General features: G+C 32.5%; 2 protein-coding genes, 1 long non-coding RNA gene and 9 other non-coding genes across 12 annotated transcripts; 11 read left to right on the top strand and 1 right to left on the bottom strand.

Moving 5' to 3' along the window:
• Positions 1-7,592: 7,592 nt before the first annotated feature.
• Positions 7,593-7,664, top strand: Trnaq-uug. Its single transcript has one exon. It is a non-coding gene; the product is annotated as a tRNA-Gln (tRNA).
• A 719-nt stretch (positions 7,665-8,383) lies between these two features.
• Positions 8,384-8,455, top strand: Trnaq-uug. The gene has a single exon. It is a non-coding gene; the product is annotated as a tRNA-Gln (tRNA).
• Positions 8,456-9,425: 970 nt separating this feature from the next.
• LOC120772908 (borealin-like) lies at positions 9,426-10,969 on the bottom strand. Its single transcript, XM_040101795.1, has 4 exons — positions 10,579-10,969; positions 10,400-10,511; positions 9,771-10,197; positions 9,426-9,705 (listed from the first exon to the last, which is right to left on the bottom strand). Exons 1-4 carry the CDS (start codon positions 10,798-10,800, stop codon positions 9,513-9,515), a joined length of 954 nt encoding a protein of 317 aa, XP_039957729.1. The 5' UTR covers positions 10,801-10,969; the 3' UTR covers positions 9,426-9,512.
• Positions 10,970-11,554: 585 nt separating this feature from the next.
• Positions 11,555-14,568, top strand: LOC120771089 (H/ACA ribonucleoprotein complex subunit 4). Its single transcript, XM_040098915.1, has 6 exons — positions 11,555-11,567; positions 11,713-12,081; positions 12,140-12,391; positions 12,596-12,870; positions 13,440-13,862; positions 13,961-14,568. Exons 1-6 carry the CDS (start codon positions 11,555-11,557, stop codon positions 14,177-14,179), a joined length of 1,551 nt encoding a protein of 516 aa, XP_039954849.1. The 3' UTR covers positions 14,180-14,568.
• LOC120773141 lies at positions 13,028-13,165 on the top strand. The gene has a single exon (XR_005705125.1). It is a non-coding gene; the product is annotated as a small nucleolar RNA snoR639/H1 (small nucleolar RNA).
• On the top strand, positions 13,210-13,347 carry LOC120773143. Its single transcript, XR_005705126.1, has one exon. It is a non-coding gene; the product is annotated as a small nucleolar RNA snoR639/H1 (small nucleolar RNA).
• A 260-nt stretch (positions 14,569-14,828) lies between the features above and the next one.
• LOC120773148 lies at positions 14,829-14,914 on the top strand. Its single transcript, XR_005705131.1, has one exon. It is a non-coding gene; the product is annotated as a small nucleolar RNA Me28S-Gm1083 (small nucleolar RNA).
• A 153-nt stretch (positions 14,915-15,067) lies between these two features.
• On the top strand, positions 15,068-15,152 carry LOC120773147. Its single transcript, XR_005705130.1, has one exon. It is a non-coding gene; the product is annotated as a small nucleolar RNA Me28S-Gm1083 (small nucleolar RNA).
• A 719-nt stretch (positions 15,153-15,871) lies between these two features.
• LOC120773146 lies at positions 15,872-15,958 on the top strand. The gene has a single exon (XR_005705129.1). It is a non-coding gene; the product is annotated as a small nucleolar RNA Me28S-Gm1083 (small nucleolar RNA).
• Positions 15,959-16,135: 177 nt separating this feature from the next.
• On the top strand, positions 16,136-16,222 carry LOC120773145. Its single transcript, XR_005705128.1, has one exon. It is a non-coding gene; the product is annotated as a small nucleolar RNA Me28S-Gm1083 (small nucleolar RNA).
• Positions 16,158-19,735, top strand: LOC120771090. The gene is made up of 6 exons (XR_005704950.1): positions 16,158-16,360; positions 16,556-16,630; positions 18,133-18,268; positions 18,752-18,877; positions 19,094-19,356; positions 19,576-19,735. It is a non-coding gene; the product is annotated as an uncharacterized LOC120771090 (long non-coding RNA).
• On the top strand, positions 16,407-16,491 carry LOC120773149. Its single transcript, XR_005705132.1, has one exon. It is a non-coding gene; the product is annotated as a small nucleolar RNA Me28S-Gm1083 (small nucleolar RNA).
• Positions 19,736-20,319: the final 584 nt, after the last annotated feature.

Raw genomic sequence — 20,319 nt, 5'->3', positions numbered from 1 at the left:
TACAATAACAACGCATATGTTGAATAAAAGGCAGGCGTGTGGGCCAAAAGCAACATTTTTTAATAAACTAAAGTATAAGCAAACGATGAGGTTCATCTTACAAACTGGAAGTAAAAGTGCATTTATAAACATGGCACATTTTAACACAAAAAAAGACATCTCAAAACATACTCAACATTTAATTGTCTATTTAAATAAAGCTTTAATAAACTGATTGCAATGTCGTAATTAATAGCTATTACAGGTATTTTGTCGACCAAAACAAAAAAAAAATGTGAGGAATTGGTAAAATATGCAAATATAAAAAGTTGTAATGCAATTGCTAACGGTTTCTTAATGTGTGTATGTATTATAAAAAGTCGATAAAAAGGCCAAAACAAAGTGATGCTAAAATGCTAAACTTCAATGTGTCACACAGCATTATTGAATATTTTCAAACAGTCAACTTAAACAGTGGAAATCGAATGCTTTAAAATACTTACATAGATGTGGTAATGTGAAAACAAAAACATAGCATACATATGTATATACATACACGAAATACTTTAAATATGATATGTAAATATATGAAACAAATTGTATACCAGTATACTAATGTATGTATGTAATTGCAATATATAACAAAAAAGCGCATTCATCTAACACAGGCCATACATTTTATATAATTCATAGAAGAAATTTTGTTTAAAAACTTTTTATTTCCATAATTTTATTATACAAACTGCATAATATGTGCATATATACGAGTACTTTGTCACATATGCCAATATCCAATTATATCAGATTATGTCGTTTGCACAAAAAATACAAAGTCAAAAGTGTTTGAGTGCATAATGTCAAAATCAGCGGTTTTATTTTGCTTTTGTAATACAAAAATAAATTTTTACATTGTAAATTACAAAAAAAAGAATCAAAATGTAAACAAATAATTTATAAGAAAAACAAAAAAAGATTATTTTTACATTGTGGATTACATTTTTTTTAAGAGGAAACACAGCGAGTAAACGCAAATTCTATGATAAAAACAAAAAAAAAAATCTTTTGACATTATGGATTACATTTTTTTTGTAAGAAGAAACACATTCCGTAGTAACACAAGCTTCTATAAGTGAGCCAAGTACTTCAAGCATTCCAAAAGTTGTTTTTTGTGTTCTCTGTTCGTCCTTTTCAGTTGAATAAAACTCTCTTGAATTCAGTCACATCTGTTATTCCTTTTTCGTTTAATAAAAAAAAAAAAACACTTTTTAAATTTAAATTTATTTATTCTTTTTAAGAATTTGCACCAGCATCTAGAGTGATGCTATCAGCTCAACAGTTACAATAGTGACACCAAATAACATTTTTTGGATAATTATTTACTAAAAAATCATTATGATCATTAAAAGTTTGGGGACTACAAAAATATGTGTTGAAAAATAATTATTAAACTTGATTTTTTAACCATTTCCTTAAAACGGTTACAGTCCCACATAAAATTTTAATAAAAATAATTTTTTGGTCAACGTGACGAGCTGATCCAATTTAGCCATGTCCATCTGTCCGTCTGTATATATGCGAACTAGTTCCACAGTTTTTGAGATATTGGTCTGAAATTTTGCACTCGCTTTTCTTTGCCAAGAAGCTGCTATGGTCCACTTACAGGTCACTAAAAACCTCCCTCTAAGGAACCGTCGCTCACCCTGGGTCCACATTAGCATTACTTCAGGATGGCGTTCTATTTGACTCATTGAGAGATTTACATCTCTGCAACTGCGTCCAGTTCCCGCTTTTTGCTGCGAGTTTCTCGACAATTCCCAGGTTTGTTTCACTCTCCAGCATGACTCTGATTAAATTGTCCGCGTTTATTGGACCAACCAGGTTCCCTACGGCGGTGCGTTCTCCTTGCCAACGTACATATTCAAAGAATGTGTGTTCAGCGTCGTCTTCTGTCGCGCGTTTTGAAGTATTTGTGACCGGTCTCCATACGGCTTGTCCATAGGTCTAAATATTTTATTAGTCTAGCCGTCCATCTTCCACGACTCTCATTCTCTTTTTTGCCATGTTCTTATTGTATCTTTCTTTATTTGTTCTATTGCGCTATTGTTATTATCGGATATTTTTTTTTAGCTCTTACAGCTTTTTCCCTTCATATGCTAGAAGTTCAATTGGGGCAATACTGCAGGTAGGCTGATGCCACTCTGAGGGCTGCAGAGCGGTGTACTCTGGCCACTACCTTACGCCGGTTTTACTTTTTAAGCACGTCTGCCCAGAATCAGGACGCTGATTGTCATCGACTTAGGAGCTTTCTCTTTGCTTGGCTGGGTCCTTCCATGTTTAGTCTGCTCAGTTAGGAGATGATCTTCGTTGCGGCGTAATGGATTTGTACCTAGAAGGTTAGTCTGGGGTACAGACTAGGTAGTTTACTGCTTTTTGTGTCTTAAAAATATCCGTTGTCGTTTACATACTTATTTCCAGGGATATGCGCTTTTTGCAGTAGTAGCTCTGTTTTTTCCGTAGCGAGCTGGAGGTTGTGTGAGTCGAGTCATTCTTCCGTCCATATCATAACCTCTTTAAGCTTTCTTCGCGTTTTTTCTGTGTGTTTTGCTGTAAACCTTGGTATAATGTCGTTCGTGTAGCCAATTGAGTACGATTCGTCTGGAATTTCAAGTTTTAATTTAGCGTCGTTGCCGATGTTCCGCAAGCCTGAGCACAGAATGGATCCTTGTGCTGCTCCTGACGTTACCGCTATCTGTCGTGACCCCTCTCTAGTTTCGTACAACAGTTTTCTGTTGCTAAGGTAGCATCAGCCCTGCGGTAGTCGAGGATTTTAAAACTTTTTTCGAGAGTGTCGATCTTATCTACCCATCTAGCGCTGTTGAAGGCGTTTCGGACATCTACGGTCGCCAGCAAAACTACTCTCTTGTGTTTACGCCATCTAAGCTGCGCGGCTTCTACACTTTCAATTACGCATTTTATAGCTCCTAGAGTTGATCTTCCGGGTCTGAAGCCGTATTGTCTAAGGGACAGTTCTTCAGCTTCGTTGCCAGCCGCTTCGAGACTGGGTTTAAGTAGTGTTTCATAGAGCTTTCTCGCTGTATCAAGCATATTCCCGATACTTTCTTGACAGGTTGTAGTTATTTTTGTATCCTTTTAATGCTACAAAAAAATGCACTTGTGAAGTGTAGTTTCGCTGCAGCCGTTTTTATTGTTTCTTACTGCTGTTGCACTAATTTACGAATGGTTTACTTACATGAAGACATATTTACACAGTATATATGCACATAAACAGGCGTTCATACGTAGTGACAAAGTAAAACAACAACAAACAAAAAAATTTAAATAAAAAATAATTATCGAAACACGACAACATTGAAAGAAGTCAATAAGTCGGGGAGCTGACCACTTTAATATCGAGCTGCAATTAAGCAGAAAAAAAAACATATTTATATAAATGTCTTAATGCATGCATATACATACAGTATTTACAAGCGTGGTTGCCAATGTTGGAACATATACTTATACACATAAGAATAAGTAAATGTGACAAATACATATGTACATATTTACATATGTGTACGGTAGCTGATTTGCCAAATACATGTATGTATGCATGTAAATACACATACAAATACTCATACATAACATATACATACATATGTATATGTATAAGTTTATATACCACAGGTGTATTTTAACTAACGATAATGCCGGGATTAAAAATAATTTTAAATTCATTTTACTTGCGCCTACAAATTTATATTTGTATGTATGTATGTACATTCGTGTGTATGCATGTGTAGGACTTATATGCTTGACATAATCAGCAACGTATGCATATTTAAAATTAACAAACCCACATACTTAGTAAATTAATATCATGATTTTTGTGTATTATATTGTATGTATGTACATTTGTTTTATAAAATGCTGTTATAAGGTAGAGATATTTAATTTTTCGTAAAGAAAACAAATCATACAACGTACATACATATGTACGTATGTAAGTTCTCACTTCTGCAAATTATTTTAAGGTAGCAAACACATTTTTAGGCATTTATGCATTTTCAGAAACATACATACAAACAAGTATAAAGAAAAAAGTCACATGCAACATACATTCATTCATCTCTATGCATATGATGTGTGAATTGTGTGCTTAAACGAAAACGAAATATGGGAATCCAGCAACTTTGGTGATCTTTTAAGCGTCGAAACACGACTAATCTTAAAATAAAATAAAACAACAATACTTCTATATAAATGTAATTTGTAACGAATAAGTAATCAACACCACCACATAAGCTATGTAATGTTAAAGGTAAAAAGATAAATAAATAATCTGAAATAAATCTTTAATTGCGTTGTCTTATTGAATTATGTATTGTGAAAATGATTAGCAATAAGAACAGCAAGGCAATTAGGGCGAGGTATACTACTGTGGGCAAAAAATAGTAAGACTTCTAATTTAAATTTTACTCGAAAACCCACTAGTCGAAATATTTATACCCTGAACAGGGTATATTAAGTTTGTCACGAAGTTTGTAACACCCAGAAGGAAGCGTCAGAGACCCTATAAAGTATATATTATATATAAATGATCAGTATCTCGAGTAGAGTCGATTTAGCCATGTTCGCCTCTCAGTCGTCTGTAGTCCCTCAGATATCGTTTTGAAATTTTGCAAACGTCAATTTCTCATCAAGAAGCTGCTCATTTGTCGGAACTGCCGATATCGGACCATTATAACATATAGCTGTCATACAAACTGAACGATCGGAATCAAGTTCTTGTATGGAAAACTTTCACATTTCTCAATGTATTTTCACAAAAGTTGGTATAGATTATTTCCTAAGGCAACAATGTAATCTCCGAAGAAATTGTTCAGATCGGTTAACTATAGCATATAGCTACCATACAAACTGAACACATAGTTACTAAAAGAAATGCACCTGTGAAGGGTATTTGGCTTCGGTGCAACCGAAGTTAACGTTTTTTCTTGTTTTTTTAAAGCTTAGTTATTAGTATTTAGTACACGCTTGTCTTTTTGTAGTGCATAAAGTGCATTTATATTTATCACGAGCAAGTGTTTTTGATTGGAACGGAAGCTATTGAAAGAGGATCGAGAACGCGTTGGCGATGAACCACGTTCAGGACGGACATCAACATCAACAGACCATCAATCCGTCAATAAAAAAAGGAATTGCGCTTAAGAAACGACGATTAACAGTAAGATATTTTACTGGCATCGTTGAAATATCGAATCAGTGATAACCATTTTGAAGGATCATTTGATCTTAAAAAAAGTGAAAGTACGTTTGGTTCCAAAACCACTCAATTTCTTCGAAAAGCAGCGTCGCGTTAACGTCTGCGAAACAATGCTTTCCGACTGGCAGGATGTCATGAAACGTACTATTACTGGCGATAAGTCTTGGGTCTATGCTTACGACCCCGAAACAGACGATCAATCGACCGAGTATCGTGACAAAGGTGAGCCGAATATGAAAAAACAACGTCACAGCAGATCATCAATATTATTGTGAAAATTTTCTTTGATTAACGAAATATGGCGAACTCCGAATTCCTTCCGACCGCCCAAACTGACAACTAAGAACACTATTTCAGTGCTATGCGTCGTTTACGCGAAGTTCTTCGTACAGAAAGCCCAGAATTATGGGTTGACTACTCTTGGTTTTTGTACCACGATAATGTACTGTCGATTACTGCATAGATTCTTTGAGAGTTTCTCGCCAAATTTTCAACCAATATCGTGTCGCAACCACCGTATTCGCCTGATTTAGCTCCTTGTGACTACTGACTATTCAGTGCACTCAAACGACGGCTCCGGAAATTGACTTTAAAACCGGTTTTAAGGATTGGAAAAAAACTTGGCATAAGTGTATTGGGACCAAGGGGATTACTTTGAGCGAATCGGCATGGATTTTGAAGAATAAATTAAGAAATTAGAAAATTATGAAAAAAGTTTTACGTTGCATTTTCACTGAAACTGAAATATTTTATTTAACTCTTTTATTTTTCCAAAGGCAGATACTTTATAAAGGTTTTGCGAAATTTTCAAAGGCAAATATTCATAACGTCTTTTCCGGCAGGCCCTGGGTTCCGCGTTGACAGAAGAAATTCTTACACGATCAAATGAAGTAAAAAGAAAAAATATGTGTTCTAAATAAAACCATATCAAGAACAAACGTTAACTTCGGTTGCACCGAAGCTAATATACCCTTCACAGGTGCATTTCTTTTAGTAACTATTTGTTCAGTTTGTATGGTAGCTATATGCTATAGTTAACCGATCTGAACAATTTCTTCGGAGATTACATTGTTGCCTTAGGAAATAATCTATACCACATTTGGTGAAGATATGTAGATTGTCAATTGTGAAAGTTTTCCCAACAAGAACTTGATTCCGATCGTTCAGTTTATATGGTAGCTATATGTTATAGAGGTCCGATATCGGCCGTTCCGACAAATGAGCGGCTTGTTGAAGAGAAAATGACGTTGGCAAAATTTCAAAAGGATATCTTAAAAACTGAGGGACTAGTTCGTATATATACAGACGGACGGACGGATGGACGGACAGACAGACAGACGGACATGGTTAAATCGACTCAGCTCAACATACTGACCATTTATATACATATATACTTTATTGGGTGTCCGACGCTTCTTTCTGGGTGTTACAAACATCGCGACAAACTTAATTAACCCTGTTCAAGTTATAAAAATCCGTCTAGACCGATTCAACGCCTGCGATACGAGTATGCTGCTGAAACGGAACGAACTCAGCCCATTTAAGAAGCGGTTGGTGACTGGCGACGAAAAATAGATCACATACGACAATATCAAACGAAAACGGTCGTGGTCGAAGGCCGGTGAATCGTCCCAAACAGCGGCCAAGCCGGGATTGACGGCCAGAAAGGTTTTACTGTGTGTTTGGTGGAATTGGAAGGGAATCATCCACTATGAGCTGCTCCCATATGACCAGAACGCTTAATTCTACCATCTACTGCGAACAACTGGGGGGTATTATGAAGTTGCCGTCTAGATGGAAACAGATTATCGAACGAATCCGAACCGATCACTGTAACACTTTTTTTATAAAGCATTGAATAAAGAGCAAAAAAGCGGAAGGGAGATATTTGACAATCTAATATAATGCAACTAAATCGGCCTATTTTTTGTTCACAAAAATAATTAATGCAACCAAATCTTTTAAAGCCATTTTCTCAAAGTCTTTTTAGCAGGCATTCGTCAGCTATGTTCTGGATAACTTAACGAAGACTCCTTCCTTCGATAAAGAACTTTTTTTAGTGTGGAAGTTGTAATACTACGGTGTAACTAGTAATTTGGAGTACGATAATTGGATAAACCTAAAAAAAAAACTTACATACTAATACATACATATGTATGTATGTATAAAGAAGTGTGAATATGTATGTATGTAAATGCAGTGGGTATCCATCAAATAATTTGTGCATGTGGATAGTTGATATTCGGAAGACGTTTTTTGTTCAACGTTGGACGTTGACATTGGATAGCCGAATTAATGTGAATGAGAGCAAAAAGAGAAAAATGTCATTTAGCACATGTGTTTGTAAGAGGGTTCTATGGTGTAATGGTTAGCACTCTGGACTTTGAATCCAGCGATCCGAGTTCAAATCTCGGTAGAACCTTGGGCCAATGGACCACTTTTTTTGGAACATTATTTAGTATAATAAATATGTGAACGAAATATGCATACTAAATAATATAATAATAAATATATATGTAAATACAAATCCACCTATGTATTTACCAGCGGCAGGAGAACTAAATCTCTTAATGAAATTAGTGTTTGCTTTGATTTTTATTTCAAAACTTTAAAAATACTATATAATAAACTATAAAACTACAAAAAGTTCACTGTGTTCATGTTTCAACATGTTACATTCGTTAAAGCAATTTTTACAAACGTCTGTTTCAAGCTAATTTCGGTTAACTTATTGAGTGATTCAATTGTTAGAAAAAAGTTTTGTTTTGAATAGTTTTTTGTATTTGTTGAAATGTTTTTATATGTCTGCAACAGTTTCAAACGATTATATTTTTAGTTTGAGTAATAAAACATTTATGTACATGTGTATATGCGTATGCATATCTTAATGTTCGATTACTGATTCTCTAATATTTCAGTATTTGTTTTTACAAAAGCCCCTGCACATATTCATCGTGTATGTGAAATCTACAGTATTTATACATATACTTATTACCAGTTTCTGTAAAATACTCTGTTATTTGACAGAACAGACATATCTGTTATTTGTGATTTTTAGAATTAACAGATAATGTTAATGCGAAAATGGCAATGTTAAAGTGGCTGTAGTTGAAATAGTACAATGTGAAAAGTGTAGTAAACGGTTCTATGGTGTAATGGTTAGCACTCTGGACTTTGAATCCAGCGATCCGAGTTCAAATCTCGGTAGAACCTTAATATTACGAAAGTATTTTTTCCATCTCCAGCGATTTTTTTATTGAACATGAATACACTCCTTTTATTAAAAAAAAAATTAATTTGACAATTTTTGAATTATTTCTTACATGTGATGAATTTCTAAAACGCAGTGCTTGTATTTCTTTAATATCAACACACTTTTAGTTATCAATGAATATTTGAAATATCTTATTTATTTATGTTCAAAAATAGGACTGTGTAATCCAAAAGTAAATATGTAATATGTATGTATATGTAAGTATGTATGTATATATATTTGTTTTTTGAAAATCATTGTATTATATTAGTGGGTTACATGATTTTAACGGCATAAAAAAAAACGATTTATTTTATTGTCTTTTATAATTCTATAACATTTCTAGAATATTGTCTGTATAAAAAATTTTAAACGGGTCTTCCAGATATAATTTGTAATGCCTTGAACAGATTTTTTTTTTGTTAAATTACAAATATTAAAAAAAACTTTTCGAAATCTTTACAAAAATTTAATTTTTTTATAAAAACGTCTTCCAAAAATAGAATTTTCACTTTTTTATATTTGGAATAAAAAGTTTGAGTTAAATATTTTTTTTTTCATAACAAACTATTGAAAATAACCCTTTAATAGAACACATAAAAAAAATTGAAATACAAGAAATATTTTTTTTAACTGCTTTATTATTTATTAAATTCTACAAAATTAAAAGAAATGGTTTCATGAAATGTTATCGGTTTTAACGCCTTTCTACACGATCTAAATAAAATATTTTTTCTACATGAGTTCTTTTTTATACATACATATCTCATCCACAATTTCCTAACAAGGATAAAAATCCTTTCGAACTTTGTCCTTTTGATACACCAAAAGTTCGTTCCATTACAATGTGTTTACAGGATCCCACATATTTTAGATATTTTTCAACAATTTCATTACAAAAGGAATAATTTCTATGTAAAATATGATAAATTAAGTCAATTATAATGTTAACATTATATTTTGTGAAGAAAGTAAGTAATACTATATAAATGAAATGAAGTCATACGATGATAAGCACTATTTCGTTGAGGAGCCATCAGCCATTTTCATGATTAAATTTAAATTATCATGTAATGTTTTGATTTGGTTAAGTGTGTCTGCATCAATAGCATCGATAATGTCCGATTTCAGTTCTTCCAGTTTCTTTGGTCGTAATGAAAACACACCATTCTTTGTAGGTATATTCACATTGGCAAATTTATCGGGCAGCCTACATTAAAAATAAATTAAAAAATTAAAAATAATGCTCTTATATGACTAATGTAGCAAACTTACACATGAGCAACTACTGGACTTCCACATTTGGACAATACCACTTCACCAGGTTTCGGCCACCGTAAAAATGCTGCCGCCGGAGATGATGTCGACATTGTCATTGAGAACTGTTGGCCGCACATTTGTGATGAACGATCAGCACTAAAAGCTTTGGAGCGTGTAGCAGTTGGTGTACGCATTTTGCTCCGCGAAATACGTGTGTCCATAACGGTGGAGGAATTTGTTGACTTTATTGTGGATACTTGCACTAAATCATCACAAGCTGATCGACTACGACGCGGACGCCGAGCTCTAGCTGAACTTAGCGGCCCAGGAGTGCGACCACGCTGTTGCTGTTGTTTAATAGATGCCCGACTATATGCACTTAAAGTCGAGGTTGAGATACCTATTGTACTGCCACCGTTTGTGCTATCCTCTGTAAGGTAACCTTTTACCAATTTTTGTTTTTGTTTTTATATTTTTTGAATGCATTCAAGATTGTGACCAAGTATGGAAATGCGGGTGATGTATATTTGTTACAAAATGTGTAAAAGCGTAAGAGAAAAAAGAGCCAACACCAACATTTAATATAATTGCCCCATAATGAAATTCATATTATAATTATGTTAATTAGTTTGTGTTAAAATTACCTTCATCGTTTGGGTTTAATTGCTTTCCGGAGGTTTGTTTGGCGCCACCAGCGCTATTATTTACCGCCAAAGTATTCAAATATTTTTTGCAATCTTCAGGTTTTGTTAAATTCTTCAAATAAAACAAACGCATACAATTATTAAAAATTTGTTTTGAAATAATCATTAGTGATGCATACCAGAGACAATACATCTCCCATTAGTAAATTAAGGACATTTGAATCAGTGCCCATTAGTAACACATAAAACTTGTCTTCAATAGATTTTATTTGCGCTTTTCCTTTTAATTCTAATGCGTGCAAATAGCCATCAAATGATGCTTCAAACTCCCGCAATTTTTCTTCAGAATTTGACGTTTCACGAAAACGTTTGGTAGACTTGGAAACCTTCGTACGCGGCATTTTCTTTTTGCAAATCGTCGGTTTTTAATTAATAAAATGTGTTTTTTAAACCAATATAATATTAACAATTACGTTATGGCTATTTTTCTGTCTTATTGTAAGGAATTCACTTAACAAATATGTATTAATGGCGTTGAAATAATCAAATCGACTTTACACAAGACCGAAAAATGCCATTTTGAATTTCTTAAACCCATCGTTAGACAATTCAGCACTATTCAGCAACTAAAGCAGGGTTGCAAATTCCAGGGTTGTCAGGATTTACATCCAAATTTCAACATTGGAAATACAAAAATTTATTTCCGTTGAGAAGTAATTTAGGCTCGAAAATTAAGAATCTATACCGAAGCTACATATATATATCGAATGCTTATTATATCACAATTAGTTTAGAGTTTATTACGAAAAGGACAAGTGCCTTGAATGCATTATTAAATTTTCGAAAAAAAACCTTGAGCTTTTAATGAACTCCACAATAATTTTTGTAAATTTCGAAGAACTTTTGATTATTTTTACAATGTAAATAAAGCTTTTTCCCGTTCAAATATTATATGAAATTTTATTGAGAAATAGTCACTCTGTGTCAAACACGTGTATAAATTGGTTTTTGTCAAAGATAAATTTTCAATACAACTCTACATTTTGACATCTTGTGCTTCTGACTGTTTCTAACCTTCCTTTCATTCGCCGGACGTGTTGCTTTATAAAACGTGTCGAATATTTGTTCAATAAATTTGTGAATAATTTTAAAATAATGGCGGATATTGGTAAGTGATTATTTGATTATTGTCTAAATTTAAAGAAAAATTCATTTAACTAAGACTTTAATTGTTCAAAATAATGTATATTCCCGTGTTTCTTGTGTACGTTTATTTACAAAAAATACCTCGTGGTTTTTCTTAAAAATTGTAGAAATCAAAAAGGAAAAGAAAAAGAAGAAAATTAAGGAAGAGCCAATTGATGCGGATGATCTTGGAGTGCTACAAAAATCTGGCGACTTTTCTGTGAAGCCATCTGAAAAATCTGTGAAGTTAGATGCTTCGCAATGGCCTTTGTTGTTGAAAAATTTCGATAAGCTGAATGTGCGTACCAACCACTATACACCTTTACCTCATGGCTCTTCTCCACTTAATAGAGATATTAAAGAATATATGAAGTCTGGTTTCATTAATTTGGATAAACCATCTAATCCAAGTTCACACGAAGTTGTCGCCTGGATAAAGAAAATTCTAAAAGTTGAGAAAACTGGACATTCTGGAACATTGGATCCAAAAGTGACAGGTGATTATAATGTTATATGGCGTAAAAACTATTATTCTAAAATGAATGTTGGCATTAGGTTGTCTTATTGTGTGTATTGATCGCGCAACACGCCTAGTTAAGTCACAACAAAGTGCTGGTAAAGAATACGTTGCCATATTCAAGCTACATTCGCCAGTGGAGTCGGTAGCAAAAGTTCGTCAAGGATTGGAAAAATTGCGTGGTGCACTCTTCCAACGACCACCTTTAATTTCAGCAGTCAAAAGACAATTGCGTGTTCGTACAGTTTATGATAGCAAACTCTTGGATTATGATGAGGCTCGTAATATGGGTGAGTGGAGTTAACGTATATTTTTATAAACAATAAAAAGGCATGGTCATATTGATTTAACAACTCATCTCAATATGAGTAGTGTTATTTTCAATTAATAATAATAAATGCTAAATTAAAATAAGCTTTTGTTTAATGATGCAGAAGCACATTTCTTCATATATTGTATGCTTTCTCTTTCTATTTTGCTTCATATGCTAAAAGGTGTTTTTTGGGTTAGCTGTGAGGCGGGTTCGTATATTCGTACCATGTGCGTACACTTGGGCTTAGTGCTAGGAGTTGGTGGCCAAATGTTAGAACTGAGACGTGTACGTTCTGGTATACAGTCTGAGCGTGATGGCATGGTGACGATGCACGATGTCTTGGATGCTATGTACCTGTATGAAAATCACAAAGACGAGTCGATGTTGCGACGAGTAATCAAGCCATTAGAAGGTTTACTTGTTAACCACAAACGCATTATAATGAAAGACAGCTCGGTAAGTTCTTTTTTCTATTTTATACTATGTGGTTTCTTGTCGAATTGCTACAAGTTAAAATTATAAGTTCGTCTAACTTTCCTGTCTGATCTAAAATTTATTAATATTTTAATGCTAAAATGTCTATTATTTATTTTTCAATTTAATATTATTATGTACCCCATGATATAAGCCGGCAGAAAAAATACTCCTTAATTTTTTCTGTGACTATGATTGGGAACAGAAACTTTTTTCCGATGTGTGTATATTTCGAGGCGTCTTACCTGCTTCAAAATAAAGATTTATTCAGAATACATTTATTTCTCTAGTTATACGTTGCGATTTATAAAAATATAATTTACCCCATGATATAAGCCGGCAGGGAAAATATTTTCCATTTTTTCCTGTGACTATGATTGGGAACAACAATGTTTATCCGATGTGTGTATGTGGCAATATCAAACAAATTTATTGCACCAAAGAATGATTCGGAGCACATATATGTATATACACAGTTACATATAAGAATGTCCATTATAAAAATTTTTACACTTGGAAAAGTTTCTAATTGTAACATGTTTTTCTTTTAGGTCAACGCTGTTTGCTACGGTGCGAAAATCATGTTGCCCGGTGTGTTACGTTATGAGGATGGTATTGAAATTGATCAAGAAATTGTCATCGTCACAACAAAGGGTGAAGCAATTTGTTTGGCCATTGCACAAATGACAACAGCAACAATGGCATCATGTGATCACGGTGTCGTAGCTAAGATCAAACGTGTTATCATGGAGAGAGATACATATCCGCGTAAATGGGGCCTAGGACCTAAAGCTTCAGCAAAGAAAGCACTTATTGCGGCAGGAAAATTGGATAAGTATGGACGTCCGAATGAAAATACACCCAAGGAGTGGTTAACCGGCTTCGTTGATTACAATGCAAAGAAGCCTGCGGCAGCTGTAGCGCCACAAAATACAACGCCAAGCCATGGTGGCAGTACAGAGGAGGGTAAAAAGGTAAGACAAAGATATCTTGTCATTTATAACATAACAATACCTTAAAATTTCATATCTTGAAGTTGTGTTAATTTTTTTAATATTTTATTTTATTTTAGCGCAAATTGAGCGTGACCAGCCAAGATGAGAACACTGGATCCGTGGTACCAGCTGATATTGAAAAGTCCGAAAAGAAGAAGAAGAAGAAGCATAAATCCGATAAAGAGGCTCCCGAAGAAACAGTAGTGGTGGAAGAGGGAGCGGAGGTGACAGAAAAGAAAGAGAAAAAGAAGAAGAAGAAGAAGGACAAAGATAGAGAAAAAGAAGCTGAGGAATGAATTAAGCCTTTGTAGATCGCTAAATTCAAGTCTATTGCAGTGCATTTTATAGAGTACCGTTCTATTGCGTTAATTTTAGTTAACTTCCTTTTTTAAATACAAAATTGTTTGCAAAAAATGTTTAGGTTGACTCAGAAATAAGTCTGAGTTCAGTATGTGGTCTTTCTAAGACATATATTTTTCTATGAATTGACAACACATAATAGACGACCTCAGCAAATATACAAAATAATACAATAATTACATTTTATGTATTGTAGCTATAAGATTAAAGATAAGTCTGGTAACTGTAGACTACTTAATTTCTCAGCTGTACAAATGGTATATTACCAATATGTGGCTGACAACAAAAACATGAAAATATACAAAGTAGCCTATAAAAAACGTAACTTTTTCTTAAGCATGTTTAGATACTTAATCTCTGTTGAAATTCTTGTTTACTATTTCCAAGGTCTAATAATTTTAGTAAATCATATCATTAGGGTTAGTATTTTGCTTTATTTATTTATGCATATTACACTATTCGTATTACAGATGTCAGCTGACCACATCACGAGCTTGAACTTAAAAGCAACGTAAACAAAATATGCATGCTGTCCTATATATGCAGGTAATTATGTGAAACCAATAAAAAATATATTGAAATATAATTGATGTGATGAGCAATTACTTTCGCCCCTAACTGAAAATATCTAACTGTTGAATGCGATTGATTGGTCTTACTGAATTCAGCAATGTCTATACATACAAACATTAAGCTTATTTTCTTTACTCAAAACGTCATATTTCTCATTGCAGATTTATTTATTGGATGTGGTCTTCGGAATTCATAAATTATAAAAAAGTGAGTTTTCAAATATACACATATAAAATTAGCAATATTTTCGTTTTCTTATGATGAGCAATTACTTTCGCCCCTAACTGAAAAATATAACTGTTGAATGCGATTGATTGGTCTTACTGAGCAGAGGCTTTATACAATTTTATCGCATCAAAATAAGCGATTTGCTAATTTTTCCATTTTATTTCAGATTACCTGTTCGTCATTTGCAGTCGTTCCGTTAGTTGCAGCCATTTTATGAAATGTAAGTTGAACTAACGTTATGTTGTAAGCAGGGTCGCAAATAATGCATTAAGAAATAATTGAATTAACATTTAAAAAAATTTCCAAATTTCTAACTTCTAATACCGGATTGAAAAGTTAAAAACAAATTTTTAACCCCAAATACTGGATTGAAAATAAAAAATACTGAATTGAAAATAAAAAATACTAAATGCTGAATTGAAAAAAAAAAATTATAAATCACAAATACTGGATTGAAAAAAATTACCTAACATTGGATTGCAAAATAAAAACAAAAAATTGTCCTAAATATTGGTTTGAAAAATAAAAAAAATATTCCATCCAAAACAATTAATAAAAAATAACTGAAAAATCATTCCTAAATACCCGATTTGAAAAATGAAACAATCCCAAATACTGTATTGGAAAATAACAAAAAGATGTTAAGCAATAATTTATAATTAAAAATAAAAAAAGCAAAATTAAATGTTAAACACTAAATTATAATTAAAAAATGAAAATCCAATATTTCACACAAAATGTTTGGAAAACTTAAAAGTGTTAAATTTAATTTTTAACTCAAAAACTTTTAATTGACCCTGTTTGTATGTCATTGAATTTATTTCCTCTATTGAATGATGAACAATTACTTTCGCCCCTAACTGAAAAAAAAAATTCATGTTGAATGCGAATTGATTGGTCTTACTGATTAATGTTATACATAAAAGAATTTTAATTATTCTTTTCATAAAAAAAAGTTTAATTGAAAGTGTTTTTCTTCTCTATTTTCAGTTTCGTTTTTGGAGTACTTAACACCTATTAACTTTATACGTGGTTATCACAATGAAAATTGTAAGTTTGATTTGTTACTTTACTGTTAAGATTTAAATGAATTTTATATGATGAACAATTACTTTCGCCCCTAACTGAAAAAAAATTCATGTTGAATGCGAATTGATTGGTCTTACTGAAAAATGTGTAAACAATTCCTTTTGAAATCACTGTATACCCAGAATACTAACTTATTTGTTTTCAATTTTAGTTATATTATATGGGATCTGGATAACATTTGTGCAGCACTATATATTAGTATTATCACGTCACTTTTGAATATAAACGTAAGTATAAATATGTTAAGGTATTAAATATAATTTATATTAATTGAATTGCATGATGAACAATTACTTTCGCCCCTAACTGAAAAAAATTTATGTTGAATGCGAATTGATTGGTCTTACTGATGTTTAATTTCTCTTCAATGAAATCCAAATTCACAACGAATTTTTGTTAATTATTATTATTTTTATTTCTAGCAATTTTCCTTATGCTACATACGGTGATAGAGGTTATGTAAGAAATCAGAGAATGAATCTGATAAACATATTCAGGTAAGCGTTTAACTGGCTGTTAACAATTATTAAATTACGATTCCTAATGTTGAACACGTGTGTGAGGTTCAAACATAAAATTCTTGGCAAAACTATGTTCGGAGTTTGTTGTGCGTCAGAAAATATCTCTGAAGTAATTAGGTGTGCTGCCAACAAAGTCCTAGGCCAAATAAAAATCTGGCTCCGTGCCGAACTATGACGAATATTCGAAGTTTCGCCATTGCCGGTCACTGTTTGAACTGTAAACTCCTTTGATGTTTGTTTACTAGAACGAAATTCTTGTAAGGCCGCTTCCACGACAGTGGGGTCTACGTTAGCGGAACGGACCCGGATTTTTATACAGCCAAGGACTATCAACTTGCAACGATTCATCGAAATTACTTCAGAAATGATTTCTGTCACTACACCAGCTATAACAATCTCGTCAAAAATTGATAAATATGTACTTTAATCCAATCCGAGTACGTAAGCCTGTCTTTAAAAAATGCCCTATAACATTTTAGAAAATAAATCGTGATTTTTCGTATATGATTTCAATACTTTATGCCGCTGCACTGAGTAACAAATGTTCCTTGGCTTTCTGAAGATTTGCAGTTGGGCGAAATCTGACCATTGTCACATCGAAAAACTGCACTTAAATCAATAATGAAAGTTAGTACAGAAGATCACTGTGAGGAGAATTGCGTCTGTGCTTTGAAAATTTTTGGAAAGTAGTTCTAGCCTCGAACTTCATTAAAGGGCCGAAATAGGACTATATTTTATTGTTGTTTCCCAATTAACATAATTGTTAAATTCCATCTTTTTCCTTCAGTTCTGGTGATATCGGAAACTTTTCACAAATATGTCATCTAAAGCATACCATCTCCCGTCTTAAAATGGTTGAAATCGAATCGGAACTTTTGAAGTCTCAAAATACGGAATATGTGGACCTCAGAGCTGACCCTAAAGTATATTAAGTTTGCAAAGATGTGTGTAACATCCACGTCAAAGACTTTTAAAGTAAATACATATATAAACGATAGGCTTGGCGAGCTAAGTCAATTAAGCCATGTCCGTCTGTCTGTCCGTCTTTCTGTGGCTCAGTTTGTGAGAGATCGATCTGATTTTGTACCAAGCTGCTCATTTGTTGAAATGTTCGAAATCGGACCTCTAAAGCATATAGCTGCCATACAAACTGAACGATCAGAATAAAGTGCTTGTGTGGAAATCTTTTTCATTTGACGAGATATCTTCACGAAAATTGATTATTCCAAAGGCAGTGGTGCTATCTCCGAAGAAATTAATCAGTTCGGATAACTATAAAATAATATATGTACATATGTACATATATAGCTGCCATGCAAACTGACCGCTTAAAGTTCTTGTAAGGCATTTTTGTATATGTGAAGGTTTTAATAGCTTCGGTGCTGCCGAAGTTAACTTTTTTTTTTCCTTTTTTGCCTACTTTTTATTAAAAATATTTCTTAGATTTAAAAATAATTTGAGAGTTTCTATAATTTCAGGAAGATATGGTCAACATTTTATTGTTTGTTGTAAAGTAACAATACTAGCTCGGATACACATAAGTCGTACCGATTCAGTAACAATATGGACAAATTTCTTCAGATAATTTGCCGAAGCGAAAAGGAAAAGATTCAGGTGTGTTTATAAAATTGTTAAATGAGTACTAAAATGCGAAATTGTCACGTTTAAAAAATTCGAATTCTAAAATAAAAATTTTGAAATTTTTTGGGTACTAATATTCTGTAATTTTTTTTTTTTTCATATTATTTTTTTAAGGTTATAATTTTTAATTTTAAAAGCGTACCATTTAAGTTTGCTTGTAAAGATTCAAGTACTGCTTACTAAAACAACATTAAAAAAGTGAAAATTTTCGAGCTGCTTTGTTTGACAATTTCGGATTTCAATACTCATAACTGTATTTTTCTAAAATTATTATATGTATGATGAGAAAAGGATTCTGATTTATGTGGCATGATTCACATTAACCGCAACACAACTTAACTCAAAATAGGTCCTACTGATTAATATAAAAATTTCTATATATGTACATATGTATGTATGTATGTTTCAAAAAAAAAAATGGAGTGAAGCTAACAAGAAATCTATTGTCTTTGGCAGGAAACAAAACTTTCCACTTCCCGATTTAATCGTTGGCCTGCAATAACTTTTTTCACAAAAAAATCCGTAAATTAAAGTGCTTGGTGAACATGGATCTTAGATAGACTATAGCGGTTAAATTTTAAGGTAATTTTTGATTGTTTAACAATATATTTATTTATAAACTTTATCAACTACTTTTGATGAAACAAGGAAAGCTGATTTTTGTGGCATGATTCACAATAACCGCAACAAAACATCCTCAAAAATAGGTCCTACTGATTGTTTGATAAATTATTAAATATTGAAAAGTAGTAAAAATGAATTAAAAATTTTTAATAAAGTCCTGTGTCTTTTTCACAGAATGCTTAAATTGTTGTTGTGGCTAGAAACATGCCTGCAGTAATTTGGAGGAGTGCTACCAAGTTGATAGTTCTTGCCCGTTGAAAAAATCGGGTTCATACCGGTTATGTTAACCCGACTGTCGTGGGATTGTTAACTAACTTCCTTTGTATCTGAAATATATGCCGAATTATTGACGTGGACACCGAAAGCTTAACATCGTGCCGACTGCATACAACACACAATTCAAAATGGTTGCCTCCTGCTTAGTTTATTGTTTTTAGGTAAGCAAAATTTTTTGTTTTACTACATAATTTAGCTTCTAATATTACATATATTTTATTGATGAAACAAGGAAAGCTGATTTTTGTGGCATGATTCACAATAACCGCAACAAAATATCCTCAAAAATAGGTCCTACTGATAAATAGCTTATATATTTATATTTTTTTCAATGAATATATTTTTTATTTAACTAATGATTGTGTTTTCTTTATCAACAGTTTTCTCCACTCAACAAACTCTACAAAAAGGTATGTATTTGCATTAATGACGTTAACTGCGAAACGGAGGGTTTGAGATGTCAAGTTATTACTGTTGCACTGTAAACAAATCCATTAATTGTGTAAATATAAATAAAAAAAATGTTGAATAAATTGAAAAGTGTATACTTTTATTTATTTTTTTATGGCTGTTTGGTGAAAAAACATAAAGAGAATTTTTTCAATGACATAATACATTATTATTGCATTTGGATTGTAAAATATAGAAAATGAGCACAAGCTAGTTGAGCATTGTTTATAAAAAACTGCTTCAAATTTAGTTTAATGCATTTTTGATCCATGAAATTGATAGATAAAATCTTTTAGAACTTTTTAATCAAAATTGTCTTTTTTTTTAAAGTCCCAGCTAACAAGCTATACATTTACAATTCTTGCAAGAATTATGTTTGTTAGGAGTGGGTTATTCTTGCAGATTTTAAGGCATTTCTTATAGTGTATGTGAGTTTTAATAGTTAACTGTCAATCGGTAAACATAAAAACGCAAAAAATATATTTACTAAATAAAGTTTATTTACGGAAGGCATTTTGGCATTTTTTTTATAGTAGGGGGAAGCAACAAAAGCCGGAGTGCTAAACTTTTATCTGCTAAACCTAATCTACTCTCAATTTATGTCTCTCCCACGGAACCACCGGATTAGGTATTACGTCATTAAGAGCTTATATAACCGCAGTGTTAGTTTAATT

This window comes from Bactrocera tryoni, chromosome 3 (assembly GCF_016617805.1).
Source record: "Bactrocera tryoni isolate S06 chromosome 3, CSIRO_BtryS06_freeze2, whole genome shotgun sequence".
NCBI classification, from domain to species: Eukaryota; Metazoa; Arthropoda; class Insecta; order Diptera; family Tephritidae; genus Bactrocera; species Bactrocera tryoni.
This window is presented reverse-complemented; position numbering and strand designations above follow the sequence as displayed.

Excerpts from the sequence above, each read along its gene's own strand:
- LOC120772908 (XM_040101795.1), bottom strand. The coding sequence starts at position 10,800 with ATGCCGCGTACGAAGGTTTCCAAGTCTACCAAACGTTTTCGTGAAACG. Across the intron at positions 10,512-10,578 it reads TGGGAGATGTATTGTCTCTG|AATTTAACAAAACCTGAAGA; the intron begins GTATGCATCACT and ends TTTTATTTGAAG. Across the intron at positions 9,706-9,770 it reads AGTCCAGTAGTTGCTCATGT|GCTGCCCGATAAATTTGCCA; the intron begins GTAAGTTTGCTA and ends TTTTTAATGTAG.
- LOC120771089 (XM_040098915.1), top strand. Across the intron at positions 12,082-12,139 it reads ATTGGATCCAAAAGTGACAG|GTTGTCTTATTGTGTGTATT; the intron begins GTGATTATAATG and ends TGTTGGCATTAG. Across the intron at positions 12,392-12,595 it reads TGATGAGGCTCGTAATATGG|GTGTTTTTTGGGTTAGCTGT; the intron begins GTGAGTGGAGTT and ends ATATGCTAAAAG.